At 38.2% G+C, this 27,800-nt stretch overlaps 1 protein-coding gene across 6 annotated transcripts in view; it reads left to right on the top strand.

The window, feature by feature from the left end:
• Positions 1 to 2,771: 2,771 nt before the first annotated feature.
• Positions 2,772 to 27,800, top strand: part of LOC101744090 (innexin inx7) — a 37,998-nt gene continuing 12,969 nt past the window's right edge. Inside the window, exons 1-4 of one of the 6 annotated variants that reach the window (XM_038015991.2) lie at positions 2,772 to 3,029; positions 3,108 to 3,162; positions 24,546 to 24,837; positions 27,209 to 27,386. In XM_038015991.2, the coding sequence (XP_037871919.1) occupies positions 24,598 to 24,837; positions 27,209 to 27,386 (418 nt within the window). In that variant the 5' untranslated portion in view covers positions 2,772 to 3,029; positions 3,108 to 3,162; positions 24,546 to 24,597. Of the gene's footprint in view, positions 3,030 to 3,107; positions 3,163 to 19,471; positions 19,630 to 20,952; positions 21,326 to 21,964; positions 22,177 to 22,204; positions 22,442 to 24,545; positions 24,838 to 27,208; positions 27,387 to 27,800 lie in introns of those variants that run through there. The other 5 variants (XM_062672384.1, XM_062672383.1, XM_038015989.2 and 2 more) reach the window with 5 other exon arrangements.

Below are 27,800 nucleotides of genomic sequence, written 5' to 3'. Positions count from 1 at the left end.
CCTCGTTTGAAGAAGGACATGTCATAGTGCATTAATTTTGTCATTAATAAATATGCATTTACTTTCTTGCAAATAAGCGCCACTACAGTTTACAATAAGTAGTTTAAAAAAAGTAACTCTATTGAAAAAACAAGGATTTTTATTTTTGCGGGAAAAATATTGCCATCTTGGGCCTAGCACACTATGGAGAGTGGGCATTCCCCTTTGAATATTTTACTTTATGATGCCACCGCGTTTTCTGAACTCGCACGTTACGTAACGCTTTCCTGTGTGCTTAGTGCGAGCTTTTTAACGTTCTCGATAGCGTAAAAGTTAACCCAATTTTGTATGCAGTTGGAACGGCGCCCCTAACGGGAAACGTAGGCAAACGATCCCATTCCATACAAATATGAGCTAACTTTTACGCTGTCGAGAACGTTAAAAAACTCGCACTAAGCACACTGCCCACTTCTGCCTTGAAGCAGTCAGACGATGAGAAAGGTATAATATTATTGTCGTTATCTAATAGAATTTCGTACATAAATATAAATGAAGTTCAAATTCTAATGTTTTTTTTTTCCTTTTCCTACCTATTCGCTGGAAGCCTAAGGGGCTATTTCAGCTACGCCTGGATGGGTAGGTGAGCTCACGGGCTCAACCTAAGACGATTGGCTAACACTAGTCCTACTAAGAGCAGTGTTTCTCAAAATCTACCACCGGATCGGAATCGCGACCCACTGAGAAGATCCGGCGAGAAACTCAGTGGGCGTTCTCATGTCTTCCCTCATTGCAACGTTCTTTGGTAATAATTATGTTTTATTTCTGTGATCATGACCCGAATCACACGTAACACACATATTATTTGTAACGTATTTGTTATCGCGAGGACTGTCTATCTGTACACTCCAAGGTCTGAAGCGATACTGTGACACGATAATAATAATTCACTAACTCTGTTTTCAATGTGTTTGTATAAGTTTCGTCTCATCATGTTTAGATCCAGGTCATCTAATTCCGTTTCTGCAGGATAGCTTTCGGAGCACCGTGGTACGTGAGGAACGTCGACCATCAAGAGGTTCTAAATTTAGAACCGATACGTAAGTACGTATTTGGTACTTACGTATCTTAAGCTGTCTTAAGGTAGTGTCAGAACGCTACTTCGACAAAGCGGCGCGACACAATAACTCACTTATTGTGGACGCCGCTAATTACGTACTCGACCCAGGTGACAGGGCTACGCAAAGCAGCTGTCGTCAGAAACATGTCCCGGATCCACTTCGGTGCTTTTAGGCCCCGTAAAGTCGTACCGTGTTCGTCAAACTCGTCGATAATGACGAAGAGTTCGACGAGCGAACTAATCTATGGACTGAGTTTCTCGCCGGATCTTCTCAGTAGGTCGCGTTTCTGATCAGGTGGTTGATTCTGCGAAGCACTGCTCTTGCTAGGGCCAGTGTTAGCAAATTCTCTCAGCTTGAGCCCATGAGCTCACCGACAGGTCCGCAGGAAGCTGGAATAGCATCTTAGGCTAGCAAATAGGCAGGGAGAAAAAAACAACAAAAAATAGCTTATCTTAGATTTGAGCAGAATTTTTAATTGCCTACTTAGATTTTAGATTTTTATTCTCCATCTTTTTGTTTTTGGTGGTTATTTAGTAAAATAAACGCTGACATACATCAAAATCATAAGAATTTTCTGCTCTGATCATTGATTAGCGTATCGCTATTGTGAATGACGTCACACGGGGAAAGATATGCACGATTTTTTCCATCTCAGTTTAGATATCAGATGCCTGAATCTCGCTAACGACGTGTTCAAGATAAGCTTACATATAATATACAAGTTCCGAACTAATTGAGATCGTATTGCCACGTCACTGTCACTGTTGCAATCCCTGCATTCTGTCAATTAAACATTAGAAATACGCTTTGATTGTTTTATTTGTGGTCAATGAATAACAAACAAAGCTGCTTACACGGTACTTGCCTACGATTTTTAACAACATTGGTCCGAGATCAGTGTGTAAAATATGTCATTATGTTCATTGAGTGTGACACACATACATTGGCGAACCGCAGTAAATAGAAAAATCCCACATGTCATTGAATAAATGGTTGGAAAATCATTTAATAAATTAGTGAATAAAAAACTTAGTATTTCATTGAAAAACATTTTTTTTTTATGTAAATGATAGGCAATAGATATAATGTAAAATTCACCTCATTTGAGACAAGAGGCTCATTCGCGAAGCAGCTGCCCTAGAATTGTTAGGTCTCCTTTGGAGTCGCTCGGGCAGCTGTTAGCTAACCCCTTCTGGTTGAGCCTTTGCTCGCCCACCTGTCCTGGTGAAACTGGAAAGGCTACCGGGCCACGAGTGATCCCTCAATTAAAAAAAAAGACAAGAGGCCGAGACTAATATCGAAGAAGAAATTCGGAGAATATAATAGCTTCACGACAGAAGTAGGTACGTAGGATTCATGCGAATCCACAGCATCCCTACATTTAGGTTCCTCGTCGTCAGTATCCTATAAGTTACGTTCTACATTGTAAACCAGAAAATGTCAAACATATACGAGTACATATTTCTTCTGTGTAAATATTGAATTAATGGCGCGACAGTTGAGATCAAAATGGCCGCTTAATCTCTCAGTCAGTGAACTGGGTTTAAAAACGTTAAAAATGTCACGCTACACCAGAACGCACACAAGATTAACGCTGTCTTTTATTATACAATCATCATTTAAAAATGATAACGTGCGCTGATATAATGTTTTATCTGTCAGCTCACGTCATTTAGTGCTGTAGATTTTAGTGGTGATGGAAGACTTTTCTAAAACTGCATTAAAACAAATTCGAATTGCGAAAGACGTTCGGACAAATAACAATCATTACAAACCGGTCTTACGTAAGCAGTTAGCAGTAGACACGTGATCACATTAGGCTAATTGAGCCAGTCCCCTCTGGAAGAAGGGGCACACGGCAATTAAAGTGGCCTTGCTCCCGCCCGAACCGACGCACTCGTCAACTAGCCAGCCATTTATACCTGCATAATGGTAATTTTTCTATGCACTGCATAGTTATTTTTTGCATGTTCATTGTATTTTGAATGACAAAAAAGTTTCTATACTCAGGTAATGAAACGCAGGGTCCCGTTGCTACTCGCAAATGCTTGGTGTATCTGATACAGTGAGTACTGATTTTGTATAAGTGATTGTTGGTATATTTTTTTTTCGGTTTTTTCCTACCTATGCTGATAGCTTTGAGAGGCTATTTCAGCTTCACCCTAACGTGTGTAATTGAGCTCACGGGGCTCAAACCAGAGTGTTGCTAACACTGACCCTAGCAAGAGCAGTGCTTCGCAGAATCTACCGCCGGATCGGAAACGCGACCCACTGAGAAGATCCGGCGAGAAACTCAGTGGGCTGTGTCTATGGGTTAAATGTTGGCGTATTAAAAGTTAATCTTCTTAAAACTTAAACTAGATTCCTGTTTTACGTGTATGTACCAGACACACATGTACGAAACAAGAACAACTCCGAACGCTAAAGATTCTTCATTAAATGGGAATTAAAGGAGTCGAATTAGAGCGCTTAGCTGCAGTATTATAACGGTTTTTAACCATTCGACCAACGAGGCGATCAATAGGGTTTGAGAATTTGATTTAAAGTGGAGTTTTTTAATACGCTTTTGTTAGCTTTAGACGTATGCATGTTAGTTAGTAAGTTAGTATGTAACGGGATATTTGAACATGATTTTGATCCCCTTCAAAACGTCGGATCACTCAAAACATTGTTAGCAAGTCTTAAGAACTGCTCGACTCGCATGCCCAGGTATGCCATTAAAATCTCTTATTGATGGCTAAGTTTAGGTTTCTTTTTCGCACGAGCGCATTCTTCATATAACCAACATCTTTATTCTGAATGCTCCTAATGAAGTACAGTTTCAAAACTCATGAGTAATTTATCAATTGAGCCCATATGAGATACGATCACATTACATGTAAGGTATCAATTAAGGCTATTTAAGACTTATCTACGCTGAATGCCTTGACATGCAGCGAATTATAACGACAAAATCATACTTTACGCAATTATAAGCCTTATCACAACAGCACAAAGCATACTGTCATGTAATATGATTGGTCGTGTTAAAGGAGCACGGAATATCGAATTATGCTTTGCTTTTATAGAGTTCACTTATAAATCCTTATTGTACAAGTCGATTGGAGCAGTTAGTAAAACAGAAAATGTAGGTCAGGTTGCACATAAATAGAGTCAAATTGATAATTTACCCGTCTATTTACAAATCAGGTACAGCTAGTTGAAAGATCAGGGCTAGATCATAATCATTCCAATATTTTATTCCGTTAGGTAAGGGGTATGGAATTCTGAATTCCTGAAACAACTGCATTTAATTTTTGCCTAAAACTGTGGAAGTTATAAAATTATTGTATTGGCAACGGTCCTTGAGTATAAATTTTCAAGTTAACAAAATACATATCGAGAGACGAAAAACTAATTGGTTTAATCGACATTTTAGCAAGGAGAGCCAATTAAAGTTCAAAATTTAGAAAAAAATATCATAACAAAAAAGTTCTTCAGCTATTTCAGTGAAGTAAACTTATTTGAAGTTCAATTAAACACATCGAACTGTTGATGCTAATGCCAAATAAAATTGACCTTATTAAGCGAAATGTCGTTTAAACCAAATAACCTTCTACCCTTCGATATAATACACAAGCTTTTGCCCCCGACTCTGTCCGCATGGAATAGTTAGGTACTTGGGCATAAAGCTAAATTTTACCCCCCACTTCATTTACGTAGAAAGTGAAAATATTTTGAAACATTCTTTATTGGTGCTCCACTTGTATTGGTCTTACCGTGATGTTATATAGCCTATAATAGCCTTCCTCAATAAATGGGCTATCAATCATTCAAAGATTTTTGCAAATCGGACCAGTAGTTCCTGAGATTAGCGCGTTCAAGCAAACAAACAAACTCTTCAGCTTTATAATATTAATATAAATACCAAGCTAATAAAAGCGTGTTAAATGTTGAATCTTGGTCCTCATGTTCGATGATGAGTATCAGCATACGCGTTGTGTTGCCCGTGTTGACTCCTGTAACCACTCAATACGGTCGAATAGCGTTGAGCTCATCAGAAAAGGTTACAGGACACTCCAAACTATACACTCGTCGCGGTGTGTCTTCAATGAAAATTGCGTCATAATTAAGATCAAGCGTTATTGCAAAACTTGTTTTTGTATAATTTCAAAATGGATTTCTGCGGTTTTCGTTTTGACTCAGAGACACTTACTCACATGAAAGTCTCAGTCCTGTGGTAACTCACGCAGGCATTATTATTTACTCAATCAGGTACTCAGGGCCCGTCTTAGCTCACTTAGTTCGAGGTTAGAGTCCATAATCATCACAACCTGAATGTCACAGGCCACCTTAAGACGGCTGCACCAGCTCTGGTGGAACCGAAATATCCGCCAGGGCAATAGCAAGCGGCCCTTCCTTAAAAAAAAAAAGATGTGTGGTGTCGTGGGACACCGGATAGGAACGAAGTTCCTTATTATAAAAATATTAATTTTAAGTTCTATTCGAGGTATAAAGAAAATAATTATTCGGGTATACATTTTTTATTATGATTTTTTTATTAATAAAAAAATACTTTTACAAAGTAATCAACTTTATTTTATTCACAATGAATTATAAAAAATACATAATAAAAATATGTTATTGTTAAATATGTTTTTATACGTTATTACAAAGTTAAGTCGTACACTGTGTGCATTACTAATAAAAATCTTACGTTACGGACGTTTTTTCCCGGTTAGGGTACCTCTCCGCATCGTCCCATAAGAAACTTTGTTCCAAAAAACTAAAGATTAAAAATCGAACTCTCATTGTATAGATAGAAATATAAACAGATAAATATAAATAGGAATAATAGTAACTCGACCTCAGAATATGTTCTACCATCAGCCGGCCAGCCGTTATAGCAAGAAGTAGCTGAGCATATCCCAAAATACAAACTTTAAACGATGATAATCTCAACAGAAAAGTGAGAAAGAGAAAATAAGTCCACTTCTTGTCAACTTTTTTAAGAAAACCTTATTTATTTATTTATTTTTATTTTTTTATTTATGTACACACAGAAAACAAGACATAGTACAGAGCAATAGGAAAATTATGTACAAAGGCACTCCTTCTCTTTTTTTTTAAAATATATCAAGAGAGTAGGCCGTCATATTTTTTTTTATTGCTTAGATGGGTGGACGAGCTCACAGCCCACCTGGTGTTAAGTGGTTACTGGAGCCCATGGATATCTACAACGTAAATGCGCCACTCACTTTGAGATATAAGTTCTAAGGTCTCAGATTTTACAGTACATCGGCTGTCCCACCTTTCAAACCGAAACGCATTACTGCTTCACGGCACAAATAGGCGGGGCGGTGGTATCTACCCATGCGGACTCACAAGAGGTCCTACCACCAGTAAACGAAACTACTACTTTTGGCTACGAAACTCGTTACCAGGCTGGTGTTAAACAACCGCAGATTACCAATCACAGAGTTAATGCAACTGCTTATTTGTAGCCTTTGTAGGTAAGAGGTTTTTTTTTTAGTTAAAGGTACCAATTGTATTGTACTGAAGGTCATAGGATACTGGAATAGTCCCGTGTCGTCACAACAAGCCGTAAAGCCAGTAAGAAAAGATCAGTAGATAAATGTCGATATCTCGGCTCCGAATGTTAGTAAGTGATATTTTCTAAACAAATATTTAGCTAGATCAATGACTCATAATTGTTTTTAGGTATGTTTAAGTATTATAATTATCTTGTAAACTTAAATACTATGTAGATAAGGGCGATTTTGCTGTGACACACGATTAAACTTTTTTTTAAATGTATAGTGTTTCTCTAGGTAATTGTTACTGTTTGAAAATAAGCATATCGTTTGAAATTGTATGTGAACATTTGCGGAACAATTCACTTATTTAAATTTCAATGAATTTCAGACTTGTTACTTTTTGGAAATGAGGCATCGATGTAGTCATAATAATATGTATATGTTACCGGCAATCTGTATAGAGTGCCTAGGCAAAGTATAAAATGAAAAATATTTCATATATTACCTTAACGTTTTAGGCATTCTATACATTGCCTAGGTATTATATAGAATACCGTGTTATACATATTGCCGGTAACATATACAACGGGTGTGGTATTTACAAAAAGTACAAAATAAAATACACAAAGGGCACAGGTAGACGGTGATGGATGCGCGTGACTCAGCGCAGGTAGGGAGTAAGGATTGACTTAATTCTATCGTTGGAACGCATCTCTGAAACTAGTGATGCCCGTATTTATTTTAATCGATTCAACTAAATCGATATGTGAACAAGAATCATTGAGTACTTTTTGGAGGTGATCTTCATAGCAATGCAGTTTTATATTACATATTTCTTATTCTATATATCTAAAAATGGGAATTTCACAGAGATTTTATTGATAGTAGGACATATTGTGAGCTACTGGTGGTAGGACATCTTAAGAGTTACTGGTGGTAACATCTTGTGAGTCCGTAGGGGTAGGTACCACCACCCTGCCTGTTTCTGCTGTGAAGCAGCGATGCGTTTCGGTTTGAAGGGATGGGCAGCCGTTGTAATGTAAAACCTGATACCTTAGAACTCATGTCTCGAGGCGGGTGGCAGCATTTACGTCGTAGGTGTCTATGGGCTTCGATAACCACTTAACACCGGTGGGCCGTGAGCTCGTCCACCCGTCAAAGCAATAAAAAAAAATGTATACACGTGGCGGGTTTTCTTCCTATTCAATTAAATTAAATTTTGTTAAAATATATTAATATGTGAAGCAAAAACTCTGTATCCTTTTTTATGAAAATTGCACGGACACGGATATTCATAAAAAATACATTAAATCAATAAAAAAAACATTACACACACTACCATGTATTTGACACACACACGCATCCATAATAATTAATTGTTGTCCAACTTTTCTTATTGCTTACCGGGGGACCATTAGTCTGAATAAATAAGCAAGTCGTATTTTTATAAATTATTTTGAATTGCTTCGATATGCATAACAAGACTTACTTGGCATGTATAAAATAATGATATCAAAGAGATCAGAGTTATCACGGAATTATTTATTTGGATGTGCAAATTTACTTCACACTCAAGACTTTCTGTGTGTACACCAATTGAAAGTCATTGCAATCAACACAATTATCGATTAATTATCTCAATGATGGAATAAGATTGATAACAGGTAATCAGTCAGCTTAATACTCACGAACGTGTATTCGCTATATTTTGCGCGTTTCAAAATCTATTTATTTCATTTCACTATTAATTTTAATCCAAATTTATCTTAATTTATAGTTCGAAACCAAATCCAAATTGGCTTAAACTTCATAGAGCATGAATAGATAGAATAGTAACTACAAACAAACAGATATATAAACGAAAGTTTGTTAAAGATTTTGTTATTTATTGTCTATTTATTATCTGTAAAAGTCGATGTTTGTTTTCAACTAAGGTCCCTACAAACTCCAAAACTGTGTTCCGATTTGAATAAATTTTTAAGGAGATTTTAAAATTGGCCTAGAGGATAATCCCTTGAATATTGTTAACGATCGGAGCAAAGAAAAAAACAACTAGTTATTTTAGAAAACACTAAGCTGATCGTGAACTTCTGCGAGAGCTTTTGTGATGAAAAAACCAGTGTCCACGAGCCCAATTAAAAGCTTTAGAAGAAAAAAGGTTGATGTAGAAACATTCATAGACAGAAGAGAACGGGCCTAATGAACGAACCTAAAAGAACCATGACATTAACAGCTGCAATTTTGATATGCGCATAGCGAACAGGCTACCAGCTTTCAGTACCGAAGATCAACCATGAGCAATAAATTGTGAAACTGAATTGAAACCTGCACAGCACGATTTCATAAAATTTTAATTTGCAATTTTAATTTGCGAAACAGCTTGCACTGGTCACACAATGTTTCTGAGAATTACTTAATGTTGAATGAAGAAATTCTAACGATTATCCACTATCGATTAACGATTATGTAACACAATCGAACGTGGGTCATCACTAATGACGCGTAAATGTGGTAGTCACAACCCAAAACTACTTTCCTAACGGGTCTATTTCTGTCTTCTTCTGACAACAGAAAAATGTGACCAGCTATCTCTGTTCGTCGTAGGCGTTAAATCCACGTCTGGGCGAGAATACCATTTTGATAGCCGTAATTGTTGACTCGGAGATGGATGAATAGATAGTTAAGAGACGTACGTTTTTAAATTGATGTGATTTTTTGTTTCGTTCAACTAAATTAATGATGACGCGTTCAAAATTGTCACGTCCGAAGCTTTGTAATTATTGTTTTGCTGATAAAAGCGTTTGGCAAAGACATGTGATTTATACTCGATATCAGGAATGCTAATACTAAGTAAATGCTTTTCAGGGGATATTAATTACAACAACTAGTGAGATTACAATTACAATTGAGATTTCCACTACGTGTCTAAAGGTGCCCACTTAAGTTACGAAAATCAGGACTGGTAAACACTATTATACTATAAGATGTTAGAGGTTAAATGGCAATAGTACCTAACTGTTAAAATTTCACGACTAAACTACTGATTTGATGCTAACAAAATTATGTATGAAAAAAGTGTGTGTGTCCGCTCCGACGCACGACTGGAGTTTACTGGATATAAATATAAATTTGTGTCAGTTGAATACAGTAAAATATGGAAGTTACGTATTCTAGTGAGAATGATCCGGGAGTTGCGGAACACGTGGATGCGGTAATTAAGTAAGTCTATATAATTCACTTTTACAATTAATATATAAGTTGTCCATTCACTGATAGAAGGAATTGTTTATATTTAATAAGCTTTATTAATAAATGATTTGTAGCGGGTTATATTCGGGTATCAACCCACTAACAGTTGATACGTTCAGGAATCGAACCCGAACGGCGTCCGGCCACAAGCAAAACGATGTCGGTAAATTAAACGAAACAATACGAGAAATAGTTCTATATTACGACAACACGATACACTACAGATTATTAACAAATTAACGAGACACAAAACAAACGACTAACAAATATATGAAAATACAATAATGAGAGAAACGCGCGATCAGTACGAGGCTTTGTGGCGGACTGCCGGCGCAGCAGCCCGGCGTCACCTGCGATAACGCGGCCGCGCGTTGGCTCCTGATTGGCGCGCGCACGCATCACCTGGCCAATCAGGCGCATAACGCATTTCGTGTGACATGCTATACTCTCTAGTACGATTTTGGTCCCCATAATTTTCATACCCCGGGCCTATATATGTAAATCGATTCTTAAGGAGTAAACTCCAAAAATATTTTGAGGCCTGGGAAAGAATTTAAGTTATCATTTAGCCTACTGCGGTTTCCGTCCACGTGATGTAAAGTCTAGTTCTCACAAGTGTAGTTGTGGGCGGGAAGATAGTCACAAAATTTAAGGAATCTGAGATTTTTTCCTATCTAACTAAACCAACCACATATCACAATGTCATAGCCAATGCTATTATGTGGGGAGTCAAGAGATAAAATACCTCCGTGCTAAGGCCAGAGAGATTACGTGTATGGCTTTAAATCGAGACTTTTCTAAATTGATCTAATAAAATATAAATAATCAAATGCAATTGCAAATTTTTCATTTTTCCCGAGGCGTAATTTAGTCTAGCGTTTTTATTGTCATTATTATATTGGTTTCGAATACTTTTCAGTTTCCGGGCGTAATAATAAACAACTAAAGCGTTATTCGTCAACATTTGAATATCGTGTTAACGATCATCCGTATGATTCCATAAAATAAGATTTCTAAACTTTTATGTTTCATTACACGTAGAACGAACTAATAGTAACGTGAGGTATGGCAGTTCGTTTGATTTGAGTTTTCATCTACACGAAAAGAGGATCTCAGGTTTTAAGATAAGGACCAACTATGGGCTAATAGGGTTATTGGGGTTCTGTTTGGAGAGCCACAGATTTCCACCAGCGACGGTAATTCTAACTTTTCACAGAATAATTAAGGTTTATGCAAAATGAAAATTCAACTTTTTTATTTTATTTTGTCTAGTTCTAAGCCTTTTATAAAAGATGTCGTTGAAGTCAACAGCTTTAAGTTAGTGTGTACGAAACATAAAAAAAACGATACTTTGGTAGTTTGGATGTATTCCAGACAGAGGCAGACAGGCTTTACTTAGGTTATTTTTAACCTAAATAATGGTAAAGATATAATTTTTTTTGAATTTGTAGATGTACTATGGATTGCCTGGATGGATATTTTGATGATGTTAAGTGGGAGAGACTTGATGTCATAACGTTAATGCTGCTGAACTTAAGACATGAGGTGGAAATCTTAATGATGGTGCACAAAACCTTTCTCGTCTTTCAATTCAAAATTGTTGGCTGCTTCACGATACAATAGCTCGTCGTTACACAGTCCACGTGCAGGACTACAATGTTACCAATAACCTCATTTTGAGAAAGCGCCACAACACGAAAACCCTCTCGTCGTGGCCGTCGGTAATTACATACCCGATCCTGCGGACCGAATGGTAAACAGTTGACGTCACCTAAACACGTCATTTCAGATCCTCCCAATCTACTAACGGTGCTTTTAGGTACCTCAAGCACTAGTCATCTTTCTCGCCAAACCCGTCGCTTGCGACGAAGGGCTCGGCTAGTAAATTAACCCACAGACACAGCCCACTGAGTTTCTCGCCGGAGCTTCTCAGTAGGTCGCTTTTCCGATCCGGTGGTAGATTCTGCCACGCACTACTCCTGCTAGGACTAGTGTTAACAACGTCGTCAGGTTAGAGCGCCGTGAGCTCACCTATTCGTTCTGTGAATCTAGAATAGCCCCTAGAGGTTACTAGAATAGAAAGGAGAAAAAAAAACCAATAATCTTTGTTGATGACGTATTTTGAATTAGCATTAAAAATCATTAACATTTTACCTTTCTGATTTACCATTAACTTAGAAATTCAATAACTGGAACCTAAATAAGATAAAAAATTGTTTTTAATTTTATTTGTATTTCGGGTTTCATTTACCTCGTTATTCAGCTCGGTTCACGAGAGTATTAACACATATAAAGCATCTCGGACAGTAACGCCACTGATGTGTGAGTGAATACGACACAGCAACTTGTAGAATAAAGCGAATCGTTTCAAATTTCACTGTTTTAAATCTGAAGCGAAAGTAGAAATGTTTATACTTTAGAACATTCTTTAAAAATTTATGTATAACAAAACGCATCACACTTGCGTTATTATTTATGTGGGCATGTTGTAAATAAGTGTCTTTTATTCGCTTCTGCGTGTATTGTGTGTGTGTGTGTGTGTATGTGGAAGATAAATCAAGATTATTGTCCCGTACGATGTGTGCGTGTCTTATTCAATACTGGTATGCAAATAGCAGAATGCATCAATTTACCAATTTAAAAAAGTACTCCTCGTGAGGAGGTTTAGTGTAATTTAAGCTATTTTTCTTAGGATATAAATATCAAAATGTATTACATAACGCCCTCTATGTTTGTGGGTAGAGAGTAGAAAAAGAGATTTTGTTTATTCTCATTCCTGTTCACGTCATAAAGGTTTGTCTACTCATGGTTACGAGGATTGAGGATTAGTAGAAGTACTGGAAGCTGTAGCCAGAACAAAGATACAGGCTAAAGATCGCGGCGTTCAACTAAAATTGTAATTATTTTAATTGTAATTTTCTAAAGATTTGAGAATTAGTATAAATTGGTATAAATACGTTTTAAATTTCAAAACTCTAGATGTAAATATGATTGATATATTGCAAATAAAGATACATATTTTATTTATTTTATACTTATAATATCATATTTATACTATTTTAATACTTAGTGTGAGTGCAGCCCACTGAGTTTCTAGCCGGATCTTCTCAGCGGGTCGAGTTTCCGATCCGGTGGTAGATTCTGCGGAGCACGGATCTTGCTAGAGCCAGTGTTAGCAACTTCGCCACGTTTAAGCCTCGTGAGCTCAATTACACATTAGGGTAAAGCTGAAATGGCCTCTCAAGGCTATCAGCATAGGTAGGGAAAAAAAGTGTGATTTGTGAAAAGTAAGATTTTAATCGTTTTTCTGTCTATTATTTAAAGTACCCTTTTTTATTTTTTTATCTTCATTGATTATGTGGTGTTAAGTGGTTACCGGAGCTCATAGACATCTACAACGTAAATTCCACCACCCGCCTTGAGACAAAAGTTGTAAGGTCTCCTACCACAGTAACATTGACTTGACTGTATTACCATATTTTATAATGTTCTATACAAAACCTACATTGCACCACTTTGATATGGGTGAACATTAAAGAATACATATTTTAAGTAATTTCTTACGATAATAATTGTTGAGTACACAGCAACAAAGTTCCTTTGCCTTTGATAGTTTGACAAAAAAATAAAAATAAACCTATTTGCCTCACTATTCATGCGGGCGTTGTGAAGGAATGCAGTCATGTTGGCTACGGACCCATCGCGCACACAGACAAGCCTGTGTTTCGTTTTATTACATATATTATTGATTCACAAATACTTCAGTAATGTTTGTGTAATTAAGAATAACTTATTCATCACTAGCGATCCGCCCTGGCTTCGCTTCGGGAACTGAAATCTATTATCGATCTTATTGAATTTTCTATCTTTTCTCTTTCATAATATCGAGCAGTCGGTTGATTGTTGTCATAACTATTTGAAAAAAATTCGAAATTACATAATAATGTAAAGACATAACAAAAGACAAAGTTTATCTACTATAAATACCAGATGCGATAAAAGTATTTATTTTGATATCAGCATTAATCAGTCGTTGTATGTTAAAACTGAGAACTCATTTCTCGAGGTGGGTGCTGGCATTTACATTGTAGACGTCTATGGGCTCTGGTAACTACTAAATATGTGATTGTGGATGTGAGCTCGTCCACCCATCTATGCAATTAAAAAAAACACGCAGTAAACTTTCATGCTGCTCTCATAAAATTTATACAATAAGTAAGATTATTATATCTGTTGAAGCTCCTCGAACGTTGAATTATAAAAACGTTCTCGAAATTATAAAAAAATTTTTTTACAATTAAATATATTTTATAAGCTGGTGTTCGACAGGGATGTATTCTCTCCCCTCTTTTGTTTAATATCTACACCGAATACATAATGCGGATGGTTTTAGAAAACTGGGACAAAGGTGTTTCAATTGGAGGTCGACTGATATCAAACCTTAGATATGCAGACGATACTACTCTTTTTGCAACGTCACAAGCCGACGTAGAACGGTTTCTTTCGCTTCTGGAAATAACTAGTTCCGACTTTGGCCTTGCCATAAACCGCGATAAAACTAAAGTGATGGTGGTGGATCGTAAGAATAACAATCAATCTGATTTACACGAAATAGCAAATTGCGAAGTTGTCCAGAGTTACATCTACCTGGGATCCACAATCACAAATACTGGAAGTTGCGAAGAAGAAATTAAAAGACGTTGTGCCGTGACACCATCAGCCGTGGAAAAGCTCACAAAAATATGGAAAGATCGCCGCATAACTAAAAACACCAAAGTTCGTTTGATGAGGTGCTTAATATTTCCTATTTTCCTATATGGAGCAGAAACATGGACGATCCATCAAAAATGTCGTAAAAAGATTGACGCCCTTGAGATGTGGTGCTGGAGACGCTTGCTGAGGGTAAAATGGACTGCTCACCGCACTAATGTATCCATCCTCAAAGAGCTCCAAATCAAACAAAGGCTTTCGTCGATTGTGCAATTGCGAATCCTTAATATGTTTGGACATATCATTCGTAATGAAAGGTCATTGGAACGTTTAGTGGTTCAAGGAAGAGTAGACGGTCAACGCTCTCGCGGCCGATCATCCACAAGGTGGACAGACTTGGTTAAGTCATCTACGAAGTGTTCCCTTACTGAGTGTACACGTACCGCCACAAATAGAGAAAGATGGAGAAGTCTCTCAAAAGCCGCAACCAAACATTAAGACTTACGTAACCACGACCAGTCCACCAGGAGTGAACGACTGAGAAGAAGAATATTTTACTAAATAATACGAATACATCAGTGTGAAAGATACCTATGTGCCTCTTATAAAATACAAGGTATTTTACAGATATCTGAATCGCTTTAACGACATTAAGAATATACATTTCCATATATAAAAGCTTCGAATAATAATATACCGGCTGACGGTCTTTCTACTAAGCAGACACCCCCGTCCAGACGGCTGGCCGATCCTTCGGCTGGTCGTAGGACCGTCGAGGCGATTCGCCTGGTTCTTGTGAATTGGGTGAATCGTGACAGAGGACGCTTCACTTTCCGGCTCACGCAGGTGCTCACTGGGCATGGTTGCTTCGGTGAGTTCCTGCACCGGATTGGAGCCGAGCCGACGGCAGAGTGCCACCATTGTGGTTGCGACTTGGACACGGCGGAGCACACGCTCGTCGCCTGCCCCGCATGGGAGGGGTGGCGCCGTGTCCTCGTCGCAAAAATAGGAAACGACTTGTCGTTGCCGAGTGTTGTGGCATCGATGCTCGGTGACGACGAGTCGTGGAAGGCGATGCTCGACTTCTGCGAGTGCACCATCTCGCAGAAGGAGGCGGCGGGGCGCGTGAGAGACGCACAGGCCCGCCGCCGTTGAGCGGGGGCCAGGGAGGCGGATTTCGCCCAAGCCCTGGCCCTCTAAGTGCTTCGGGTCTCCCTCACATGTCGGCTTGGGGACCGGCGAAGGGGGCCTAAGAAGACGACGTGCAAGCTGCTCTGCACGCGTTTTATGCAAGAGTATCCGGGTGATGGAAGGCCGGCCATCCTCGACCCACGCTGGTTCTGACCCAGCGGGGTATTCCGTAGGATAGACCATTCTAACTGGTGCCATCTGGGCGGGCTTCGGATAGCCTGCCGACCGAGAGGACTGGTGGTCGTGGCGCCGACGACCGCCAGTCCGGCGTCCCGAGGGGGAGGGTGATGGGAGAGATGTGCTCCGCACTAAACGCTTCACCTTCCCCCCTTTGCCTTTTCATGAGTTCTGTCTCATGCGAGGTTTGGATGCTGGTTGTTGAGCGACAGGAGGTTTTAGTCGGTTCAACTCCGACATGCCCCGCCCTCCATCCCCAGTGGAGGGCGGAAGTCCGGCGATTTCTTACTGACAAAAAAAAAAAAAGCAGACACCCCTGGAAGGTTTTCCATTTGTCGTCTTCCCTAACATATAATACTAGCGGCCCGCCCGGCTTCACTCGATTAGCAGCGCACGTGATTCAAATAATATTTTAAGTATTTTTTTACACCTTGGATTACATTAAAGGAGTTTTAGTGAGGATCCTTATTTTTTTGGAAGGTATAAAATAGCCTATATCACTCGGGGACAATATAGCTTGCCAACAGTGAAAGAATTTTTCAAATCGAGTCATTACTTTCGGAGCCTATTCAATGCAAACAAACAATCAAATCTTTCTTTTTTATAATATTATTACTAGCGACCCGGCTTCGCTTCGGAAACTGTAATTTATTATTGATTTCTCCACTATATAATGGATGTTATTATACATATAAACCTTCCTCTTTAATCACTCTATCTATTAAAAAAAACTGCATCAAAATCCGTTGTGTAGTTTTAAAGATTTAAGCATACATAGGGACAGAGAAAGCGACTTTGTTTTATACTATGTAGTGATTAGTATATATAGATATGTACATGTTATAATTTCGATTTTGTGTTGCGGTTGGGTGTTGACATTTAATCAATCAGCTTTAGTAAAAAAATAAGAGGAGCTTGTCTAAATTGTGAGTTACTGGTTTCAGGGATTCAAACATTACATAGCTGATCACGATAAATAGACAAAGAATGTTCGCTTTAGTTGCACACGAAGCTGTTTTTTCACTGGTGGTAGGACCTCTTGGGAGTCCGCACGGGTAGGTACCACCACCCCGCCTATTTCCGCCGTGAAGCAGTAATGCGTTTCGGTTCGAAGGGTGGGGTAGCCGTTGTCACTATACTGAGACCTTAGAACTTATATCTCAAGATGGGTGGCGCATTTACGTTGTAGATGTCTATGGGCTCCAGTAACCACTTAACATTAGGTGGGCTGTGAGCAATAAAAAAATTAAAAAAAACGAGCATACAGCCCACCTTATGCTAAGTGATCATCGTCTTTCATGGACGTCAGCAATGCTAAGCCACTGTTGGCAAGATGCTAGGAGTGCATGAAATACAAGAGTTTTAAGGATATCAGCTATATTAGCATTATTGCAAGTACATTTTTACAGATTACAACGAATAGCTACGTACGTGATTATTGCAATCAATGCTCTGAGTGTGTACACCTGTTGAGTCACGCAGATTACTAAGCAAGCGAAGTATTTATTTTGTTTAAAGATTGACTATTGTTTTGACGTGTGTTCCTAAAGTAAGCTATCAGAAGATAAATAATCGGAAACCTTTTTATAGCGGGCTAATCGAACCGTTCCTGAAAGCGGAGAACAGAGGTTGTTTTCAAGCATGGTCATATTAGCTTGTGTTGTGCCTATCTCTGTCACGGGATTTGGAACGTAATTTCCACCGACTCTAATACGTTCGTTTACTGAAAATTTTGTATATATCCAGATGACGGATGATAATACAATGATTTCATAATTAAAATTTGGCATTTTGTTTCTCGGGGCGGGAGCCTAATCTCTTAAGAAGCTCTCAATCATAATAGGGTTCATGTGGTAATGTGGGGCTCTGTGACCGCAGAGGCGCAGATGTTAAAGGTCGCGTCGAATATGGTAGATAGGCCCATTCATCAATGCATTCCTATTTCGTTTAAGAGCAGTTTTTATCATTAAAATCTTTCGTGTTATTTCTGATTACAGTAATTGAGCAAGCCTACCTGCTTAGGCGTAAAGGCTGGGTCGTCTAATGGGTCCATTTTATATTTTAATGTGGGGTTGAGTAATTAGGTGTCATGTAGTTAAAAACGTTCTGGCGTTCGTTATATAAAAAAAATGGTGTATTAAATCATTATTGTAGCTTCTTCGGTAAGGTCGACAAAGCAATTTTACAATTCTATCACTCAATGAGTTAATGACAGAGAAGCAACGTTGAATACAAACGTAAACGGAGACAGAAAAGAAATATTCGGGAGCTGACAGAAATTATTGGCATTTAACATCGAGATATTATCTATATATTAATACGTGAAGCAAAAACTTTGTATCGCTTTTTACGAAAATTGCGCGGTCGGAGAAGTATGAAATTTTCCACACTTATAGAGAATATAGAGATGAAGTGCACAATGCTAATATTTTTTTTAAATAATGCATAAAAGATACATTAAACCAATAAAGAAAACATTACACACACTACATACCATGTATTTGACGCACACACGCATGCATACTATTTATTGTCAAACTTTTGTTCTTGACGTCTGTTGTCAAATTGAGAATACATTAAATATTGTTTGTCGTTGTTAATATTTTTTATAGTGTAGTCTTGGCAAAATTTGTGATTATAGAAGTATCAAATACAATCATAATAGTGTACAAACTTACAGTTCCAATTAATTATAGTCGAATTTCGACTACTGCGGGACCTCTAGTATAATATAATCTCGATGGCATTTAACTATGTATATGTGTGTATTCAATTTTGATTTATAACGTTGAGATTTCGTTTTGTATTTACTGTATGAGTATTGAAAGGACTTCGATACAGCTCAGCCTTTCTTATTAAAGCGATAACCTAAATAAGTCTGATTGGATTATGAATTGTTTCTACTATTTATTCGAAGTTAAGATAAAAAAAATCCCTACCTATTTGTTGGTAGCCTAAGCGCCCTAAGATATTAAACCCCAAGAAATTGTTAGAGCTATATTAAAATATGATTTTTATTACCAACATTTTCTTAAACGTGAAAGTATACTTTCATTTTTTATTTGATATTATAACATGACGCACTAACTAGTGTATGAACGAAGTGTACATTTAAAATAAAACATGAGATATTAAATTTGAATGAGATAGCTTAATAACCAAAAGTATCGAATTAAACTGTAATATGTTTTAGCTTTTGACACTTTTAATAACTGCAACGAATGGTATGTTTGGTTTATGGATAGTTATGCATGTATGTTTGATTATGATGGTTTGACAATAACACGTAATAAAGTTAGAAAAGAACGATGTAAAATATAAAAAATGTATAGCTTACTTACGGTTTGAGATTGTTGTTAATCAGTGTTATCAAATCCAAATCAGGTGTTTCAATAGAGTATTAGATTCCAGTGATTTCATCGGTTTTAATTAGTTGTAATTATCAACTTAAGCTGCTAATCCCACGTGTCTAACCGTGATTATGTGCTTATGGATTTGATCGATTAGTTTTAGAAACACTTCGTTTGTTTTTTGTTGGCCAGTGTTTCTGTGGTACTTACATTTGGTAGTGTGTGACTGAAATTGTGCTGACAATTAAAATTAATTATTATCGGATTTGTGAAAGATGTTGGCAATGTGCGGAATGTTTGGTTGAATTGTATTGGCGAGCAGAACGCGGTACCGATAAAGTAATATTCACTATATTCAACACTAAGTTTTTAAGGAGAATGCTTTCCTCCTCGCGTCCTATCCTCACTGCTGAAAGTCGTGACTATAGTATTTAGACGGGATTTTATTATTTGTTATGTCTTTCTAGCGTTTCTGATCATTGGCCGCGTGAGGGGCTTCGTGGAATGGAGTTTGTAGTGTTGTGCGGATTTGGTCGAATCACCTTGTCGGGCTGTGTCCGCTCGGTCTCTTTCCCTCGATCTTCCCTGTCACGAATAGTCTCTCTAAGCTATCGGGTGTTTTCTAAGCAATATGACCGAAGTACTCGAGCGAAGGCAGAGTGTGGACAGTCTAGTCTTGATCTTCAGCTGTTCTAAGATAGACACATTGGTTCTCTTCGTTGTCCAAGGTATACGGAGCATTCTTCTCGAGCACTACATTTCAAAAGCAGCCATGCGTTTGCGATCAGCTGCTTTAAGGGTTAAGGTCTCCGCTCCGTATAGAAAAATGAAAATGACTAGAGGGAACACTAATTTTATCTTCGTTTTCTGGGTAATGTTACATTCTTTCCAGATTTTACGAAGCTGGGCCATGGCTCCTTTTGCTATTCCGATACGCCGTCGTATTTCAGGTTTGATGGTATTGTTAATGTTTGAGTCTAGGTAAATAAAGTTCTCGACAAGCTCAAGGCTCCATTAAGCTCCAACTTTTTTATGCGATCGACGACCATGATTTTGGTTTTGGATCTTTTGATGGCGAGTCCCATCTCCAACCCTATGTGCTCCATCCTATTCAAAAGCTCTGTCATCTCTATTTCCGTTTTGCCTAGCAGAGTTGTGTTATCTGAAGTCGTCGTGGCCTAAAGGATAAGACGTCCGGTGCATTCGTATCTAGCGATGCAACCGTGTTCGAATCCTGCAGGCGGGTACCAATTTTTCTAATGAAATACGTACTTAACAAATTTTCACGATTGACTTCCACGGTGAAGGAATAACATCGTGTAATAAAAATTAAACCCGCAAAATTATAATTTGCGTAATTACTGGTGGTAGGACCTCTTGTGAGTCCGCACGGGTAGGTACCATCGCCCCGCCTATTTCTGCCGTGAAGCAGTAATGCGTTTCAGTTTGAAGGGTGGGGCAGTCGTTGTAACTATACTGAGACCTTATAACTTATATCTCAAGGTGTGTGGCGCATTTACGCTGTAGATGTCTATGGGCTCCAGTAACCACTTAACACCAGGTGGGCTGTGAGCTCGTCCATACATCTAAGCAATAAAAAAAATATCTGCGTAGCGTAAGTTCGTCACTTTGATGTCATCGATGGTGATGCCTCCATCACAGGTACGCAGCGACTTGGATCTGCTTCTGGCTTTGCTGAAGTCCATAGGCGACAGTAACCATACATCATCAGGTGGGCCGTATGCTCGTCTGCATACAACGGCAAAGTTTTCTACGGTCTTACGCATGATGTATTCGCCGTATATATTAAACAGGATGGGTTATAGAATATACCTTTGGCGAAATCCTCTTTTGAACTTAAAATGGTTTGACATAGTATTGCCGAGCCTTATAGCGCGCTGGTTGCTGTAGTACAAGGATTGGAGAAGAGCTATAAGGTGCATGGGTACTCCAAGGTCTTGGAAGACTCGCCATAAGCAGCTTCAGATAACGCAGTCAAACGCCTTGCTTTAGTCAACGAAGCATAGGATACCAGGTATATCGAATTCTCAACATCTTTCTGTTAATTGCCGGCTGTTTAGGATCTGCTCACGTGTACCTGTGCCTTTGACAAAGTCAGCTAAATTCATATATATTTTATATGAAAGGGAATTAACTCACGGCCCACTTGATGTTAAGTAGATATCGAGGTACATAGTCACCATAAGGTGTATGCTGCCATCTATTTAGACCTGGGGCAAGTGATTATGGATTATCTAAGTTTCCTATATTTTAACTTTACGAATTATATTTTATGTGTGGTTAATTGTCCTTCAGGCAGACAATAATCAACTTAATACGTTTTAAAACTAACTTTCACGTATTTTCATATATGAAATGTATAATAATAGTAATAGAGCCGGTACTTGTTTCACAAAATATATTTTGTTAATTTTTATTTATTTATTAATCCATATTATAAAAAAATCATTTTTTTTTATTGCTTATTAGGGTGGACAATCTCACAGCCCACCTGGTGTTAAGTGGTTACTGGAGCCCATAGACATTTACAACGTAAATGCGCCACCCACCTTGAATAATAATAATTGTAAAAAATAGTTAACAAATAGTAATTAAAACAATAAAGAGATATATGAGAATGAGAGAAAGAGAGAGATAATGTCTTTTCTTTCAGCAAACTAGTAATTACTTTGAGCGGATAAGAATTAAAGATCAAATAATATGATAAATGAAGAAGACGATTTATATTACTTGCGATTCAATTAAAAACAATACTCTAATCGTCACCACCAAGCATTTTAATCGAAGTTTTAGGACATGTACTAAATACCTACTTCCGATCGAATTTCGTTAAGACTTCTGCTGACAAAATCCGTTTCTTGGAACGTAAGTAATTAATAACCTCAAATATTTGTTTCTTACATTCGGACGCCGCTGTTCGCCTTTCGGTTATCATTGTTTTTGTTTATCTTATCTTTTTATATCTACGCGATACGGTGTCATACTCGGCGTTTGACATAAGAGCGACGAACGCGTCTCCGTTTCTCGTCTACACGTAATATTTTTGTACCTGTTTTTTTTTTATTTACGCGCCTTTTTGTTGAATCCTCGATACGTTTAATATGTGGAATTGAAGTTTTTGTTTTTATATGTAAGTACTTATCGTGGATCGATTTAATGTGTTTAAAGGGTTTGTTTTGCAGACAATTTCAATGGTAGCTTGTTTTGTGGTTTGGGTGTTCAGTTTTGTATGTTGGCAGGTGTAGAAGGTTCGAAAAGAGGTTTTATTGTACTAAGGAGTGTTTACCGTAAAAAAAAATTCTATTGCTTATGTGGGTGGAATAGCTCACGGCCTACCTAGTGTTAAGTGGTTACCGGAGCCCATAGACATCTACAGAGTAAACGCCGCCACCCACCTTGAGATGTGAGTTCTAAGGTCTCAATATAGTTACAACGGCTACCTCGCATTACTGCTTCACGGCAGAAATAGGCAGGGGGGTGGTACCTACCCGTGCGGATTCATAAGAGGTCCTGGTTACTGGTATTTTGGTAGGCCAAACCAAAAAGTTGCCATAGTCATAGACGTGACATTACAGCCGCGTATCTTGAAGCCTGAAGTCGAAGTTTATTGAATATTTGTCTAAAATCTCTGTCCCGCCCTTAAAACTGAAATGCACGTCGGCGATTTCAGAGCCCATTTCGTTCAATGATATCATTGTGCTTAGTGGGTGCTTGCTACCCTGTCAGTGTTGTTTTGTGCGTCTTTCAATCGATTTACGTGAAGGTTACCTAGACAGGCTATGCCTGAATATATACAACAGACATTTAAGGCCAAGCGTTACCAATTTTAATTCGGTTTAAATGTTGCGCACTGCCAAAACCATTGAATCGCATGAATGATAACGGTAGCTATCAGCCGATATGCAATAGGCACCGCCCTGTGCCCCACTCGTGTTATTCGAATCATTATTGTTAGTCATCGTTTTTCAACGAGTTCTCAAAAACTATTTGAAAAACGTATTTCGAAATAGTCCTATTATTTATTATCTTTAATATTATTTGAATTGCTTTTAAGTCGGTCAGGGACGTTTTTTTGTTGTAACTTTTATGTTTATTGAAATGAAAAGTCGAGAGATATAATGTCATTAGCATACAAATCGTGATAAAAATTCCCTTTAATAACCTTTTCAATTCTTAATTCTCTACGTTTGTTGACTTCCCCCTAATTTTATTAGTGATTGATCGCTTTTACCTGCGACTCCGTCCGCGTGGAATAGTTACTTTGGCATTGCACGAAATTTTACCCCCCACTCCATTTACATAGAAAGTGGAAATATTATGAAACATTCTTTATTGATGCTCCACTTGTATTGGTCTTACCGTGATGTTATATAGCCTATAGCCTTCCTCAATAAATGGGCTATCTAACATTGAAATAATTTCAAATCGGACCAGTAGTTCCTGAGATTAGCGCGTTCAAACAAACAAACTCTTCAGCTTTAAAATATTAAGTATTTAAAGAGCTTTTCATATCATCATCATCTTGCAGCCCAGGGTGGGCCTTAGCCTGGTCCAGTATGTCTCTCCAGACTGCTCTGTTCAGGGCTTTCTCCTTCCAGTTCCTGACACCGATAGCTTTGAGGTCGTGCTCTACGCCATCTGACCATCGGAGTTTGACTTCTGGGGCCCTCTGGTTTTCTATATAGTAGTTGTCTTGGCACTCTGGTCTCCTCCATTTTAACTACATGTCCTGCCCATCGTGGGCGTCCAATTTTTATAGTTTTTTTATGATATTAGGAGGGCTTTTGATATGGTAGGTATTTACTTGGTATTTACTGGTGGTAGGACCTTTTGTGAGTACGCACGGGTAGGTACCACCGCACTGCCTATTTCTGCCGTGAAGCAGTAATGCGTTTCGATTTGAAGAGTGGGGCAGCCGTTGTAACTATACTTGAGACCAACTTATATCTCAGTGGGTGGCGCATTTACGTTGTAGATGTCTATGGGCTCCAGTAACCACTTAGCACCAGGTGGGCTGTGAGCTCGTCCACCCATTTAAGCAATAAAATAAAATAAAAATTTTGATATGGCAGGAGGATATGGCTGTGAAGTAGTAAATAGTAGTAACTCAAGTGTTGTATGTCCTAATTTGCTAACTAATGGCTAGACAGGCTTTTATTATGTAAGACCTTCGAACCTCTTTTAAGCGTATCGAAATCAATGAGACAATAAAATACTATTTATTCCCCTTTCAGAATCACTCAGTCCGAGCCGACATCATAAGTCAACTGAGTATAATCTTTCAAGATGTTAGTCGCGTCGCTTAACAGTCTCTCGCCGCGGCTGCGGTTCCAATTTAGCAAACCGAAGATCGAGAATGTGGCCTTCAGGCTGCATTACCAGCTGACTGTGACGATTTTGCTGGCTTTCGTGATCCTGGTCTGCGCTAGAGAGTATTTCGGGGATCACATCAAATGTCTTTCGGATCAGGGTGTGCCCGACCATGTAATTCAGACGTACTGCTTCTTCATGGCCACTTTTACAATAGTAAGTAGTATACCTTGATTGGCTTAGAATAATAATATTTTATTTTTGACTATATCTACTGTTTATGTTTAAGAGCAACGTTGTATCACTGTTACAATAGAATAAATAATGGAAAGTGCTCAATGGCGTGCAATTGTAGAGGTCTGTGTCCAGCAGTGGACTGATATAGGCTGTTGATGATGATGATAATACTTTTGAACCAGTATTCATTTTGAACTATTAAGGATACTTTTATCATAGTAAATGACAACAAGATCCTTGAAACGCAGGACTATTAAATGCTGCTAAGTATTATAAATAAGATAGCGTGTCTAGTGGTTCAAGATTTTACGTGCAAACAAAAGTACAAATACATAGATTTGTAGATTACATACCGAAGAGTGACAAATTCAGCTGTTTATTCCGTGAAAATGCAACATATTTCATTATTTTCGATTTACTAATTTAGCGGACTAGAAACCACGGGATTCGACTAGTTTGTTGAATAAAATCTCTTTTCTGGTCCAATGAAGTACAGACGTATCGGGCTGAAATCATTTTAATAACAGGTGACCTTAAACACAGAGTGCAATTTATGTTTTCTTTCGGATCCTTGGGAAGGATATTTTGTATTCGATCTAGGTATTATTCTAGTCTCGTAAGTCTGTCCGCTACAGATAACAAACTAGAGAATCCTAGATTAATGCTAGAGATAAAAAAGTTATTAATTTTAACCTCTCATTACGTTTCGTTACTCTCTATCACTAGTTTTTACTGGTGGTAGGACCTCTTGTGAGTCCGCGCGGGTAGGTACCACCGCCCTGCCCATTTCTGCCGTGAAGCAGTAATGCGTTTCGGTTTGAAGGGTGGGGCAGCCGTTGTAACTATACTGAGATCTTAGAACTTATATCTCAAGGTGGGTGGCGCATTTACGTTGTAGATGTCCAAGTATTTCCTTGATTTACCAATCAATAGTTTATACAATCAAGTCTAGAGATAACCCGAGAGGCCTGCCTTTGATACAAAGTATAAAGTATAATAGTAATGACGCACAATCGTGCAGCACACGACAAACAGTCATACTGGTGATTAATACAGCATGTGCAACAGATTAGGTATTTGTGAGATAAATAGACAATAAAGCATTAGAATTATTTGGCCATATGCAAATTAATTTAATAATTATTATTATTATACTAGCTGACCCAGCATACTTCGTAGTGCCTCAATCGATAAATAAAAGACCTAAGTTTTTGTATAAAATAAACTTAAAACAAACAAAAAGAATCCGTCTGACAGGACACATTAAAGGAAAAACAAAATTGTTATTTTTATTTAACCCCGATTTTATAATTATTTATTTATATTTAAGTGGTTAACGTTGCCCATAGACATCTACAATGTAAATGCCGCCACCCTCCTTGAGACAAGAGTTGTAAGTTCTCACTTTTAACAGTACAACGGCTGCCTTGCCCTTCAAACCGAAACGGATTACTGCTTCACGGCAGAAAAAGACAAGGTACCTACCCGTGCGGACTCACAAGACGTTCTACCAACAGTAATTACGCAAATTATAATCGGATTATCGGCAATTTTAAAACGATTATGGCAAGGGGGTTGAATGTTTTCTTATAGAGAATGTGGATATTAATTCTATGCGTTGAACAGCAATTTATTCCAGTGCTATCTTGGCCTGAAACACTACAAGTCGATCTCGTGTCGTGGGTGTCGTAAATCAAATCAAATCAAATCAAATCAAAAAAAATTTATTTAACATTAATGAAAGTACATACTTGTTGAACGTCAAAAGAACTACCGCCAATTCACAAGAACTAGCCTCCGTCCTGAGAATAATTGGCAAGAAACTCAGCGGGCATGTCTTTTTCTTTTTTTAAATATTAGTTTTTTTTTTAAATATTCATTTTTACAATGAGTATTATAACGTAACAATAATAACAATATTAAAATGCCCGGAGCGAGCAACTCATTCCCACTTTGTGCAATCTTCTAGATAATCTGACTTTAATAGTAAGCTTTATTGCACAGAATATGTTCTTTAATAGTTTTCTTAAACCTATGTATATGTAGGTAAAAAGCGAGCGAAAATAAGTAGCCGTGCTCTGAGTATTTATTACAGCAACATGCAATGTTCGGCAAATGGCAATTATTGGTGGCAGAAAGTATTTTGAGAACGCGTGGGCGGTATGAGACAAGTCTTGATTGATTTCAGTGTCTCAAGGTGGGTGGCGGCATTTTGTGTTGACTAGCTGCTGAACTTTGGGAGGTCTGTCAACTGATTTGCCTATCGATGCCACTTAAGAACTTTCTCCTAATCATCCACTTATTTAATGTTATCGATTGTGTAATGATTAAAATTCTATTTCATCATCAGGTTCGTCATTACAACGAGAGTCTACTTCAAGGAGAGTTCCTGCCTCATCCCGGAGTAGGGCCCATCCTTGCCACAGACGAGACCATCCACCACACGTATTACCAGTGGGTACCTTTCGTACTCTTCATCCAGTCTATATGCTTCTACCTGCCTCATTACATATGGAAGACAAAAGAAGGTAAAGTGATTTATAGAACTTACATTAATAGTATTTTGTACCGTATGTTCCATGGGTAATGCTCTGAGGAATTGTTTGAGATGATACCTTCATCTCCTTTTTATCATCGTACCTCCCGCCATCGGTACAGAGTTCATCCATATTACCTGGAACCCCTGCGTTCATCGACAGTGCGTTTCCAGAGGTCATTTTTGCCACGCACCATCCGGCTATTGAATGAGCTCCCCTCCAGGGTCTTTCCCCAGCGCTATGACATGTCCTTCTTCAAAAGAGGCTTGTGGAGAGTATTAAGTGGTAGGCAGTGGCTTGGCTCTGCCCCCGGCATTTCTGAAGTCCATGGGCTACGGTAACCACTCACCATTAGGTGGGCCGTATGCTCGTCTGCCTACAAGGGCAATAAAAAAAAATATAGAG

Source organism: Bombyx mori, chromosome 15 (assembly GCF_030269925.1).
Source record: "Bombyx mori chromosome 15, ASM3026992v2".
NCBI lineage: Eukaryota > Metazoa > Arthropoda > Insecta > Lepidoptera > Bombycidae > Bombyx > Bombyx mori.
This window is presented reverse-complemented; position numbering and strand designations above follow the sequence as displayed.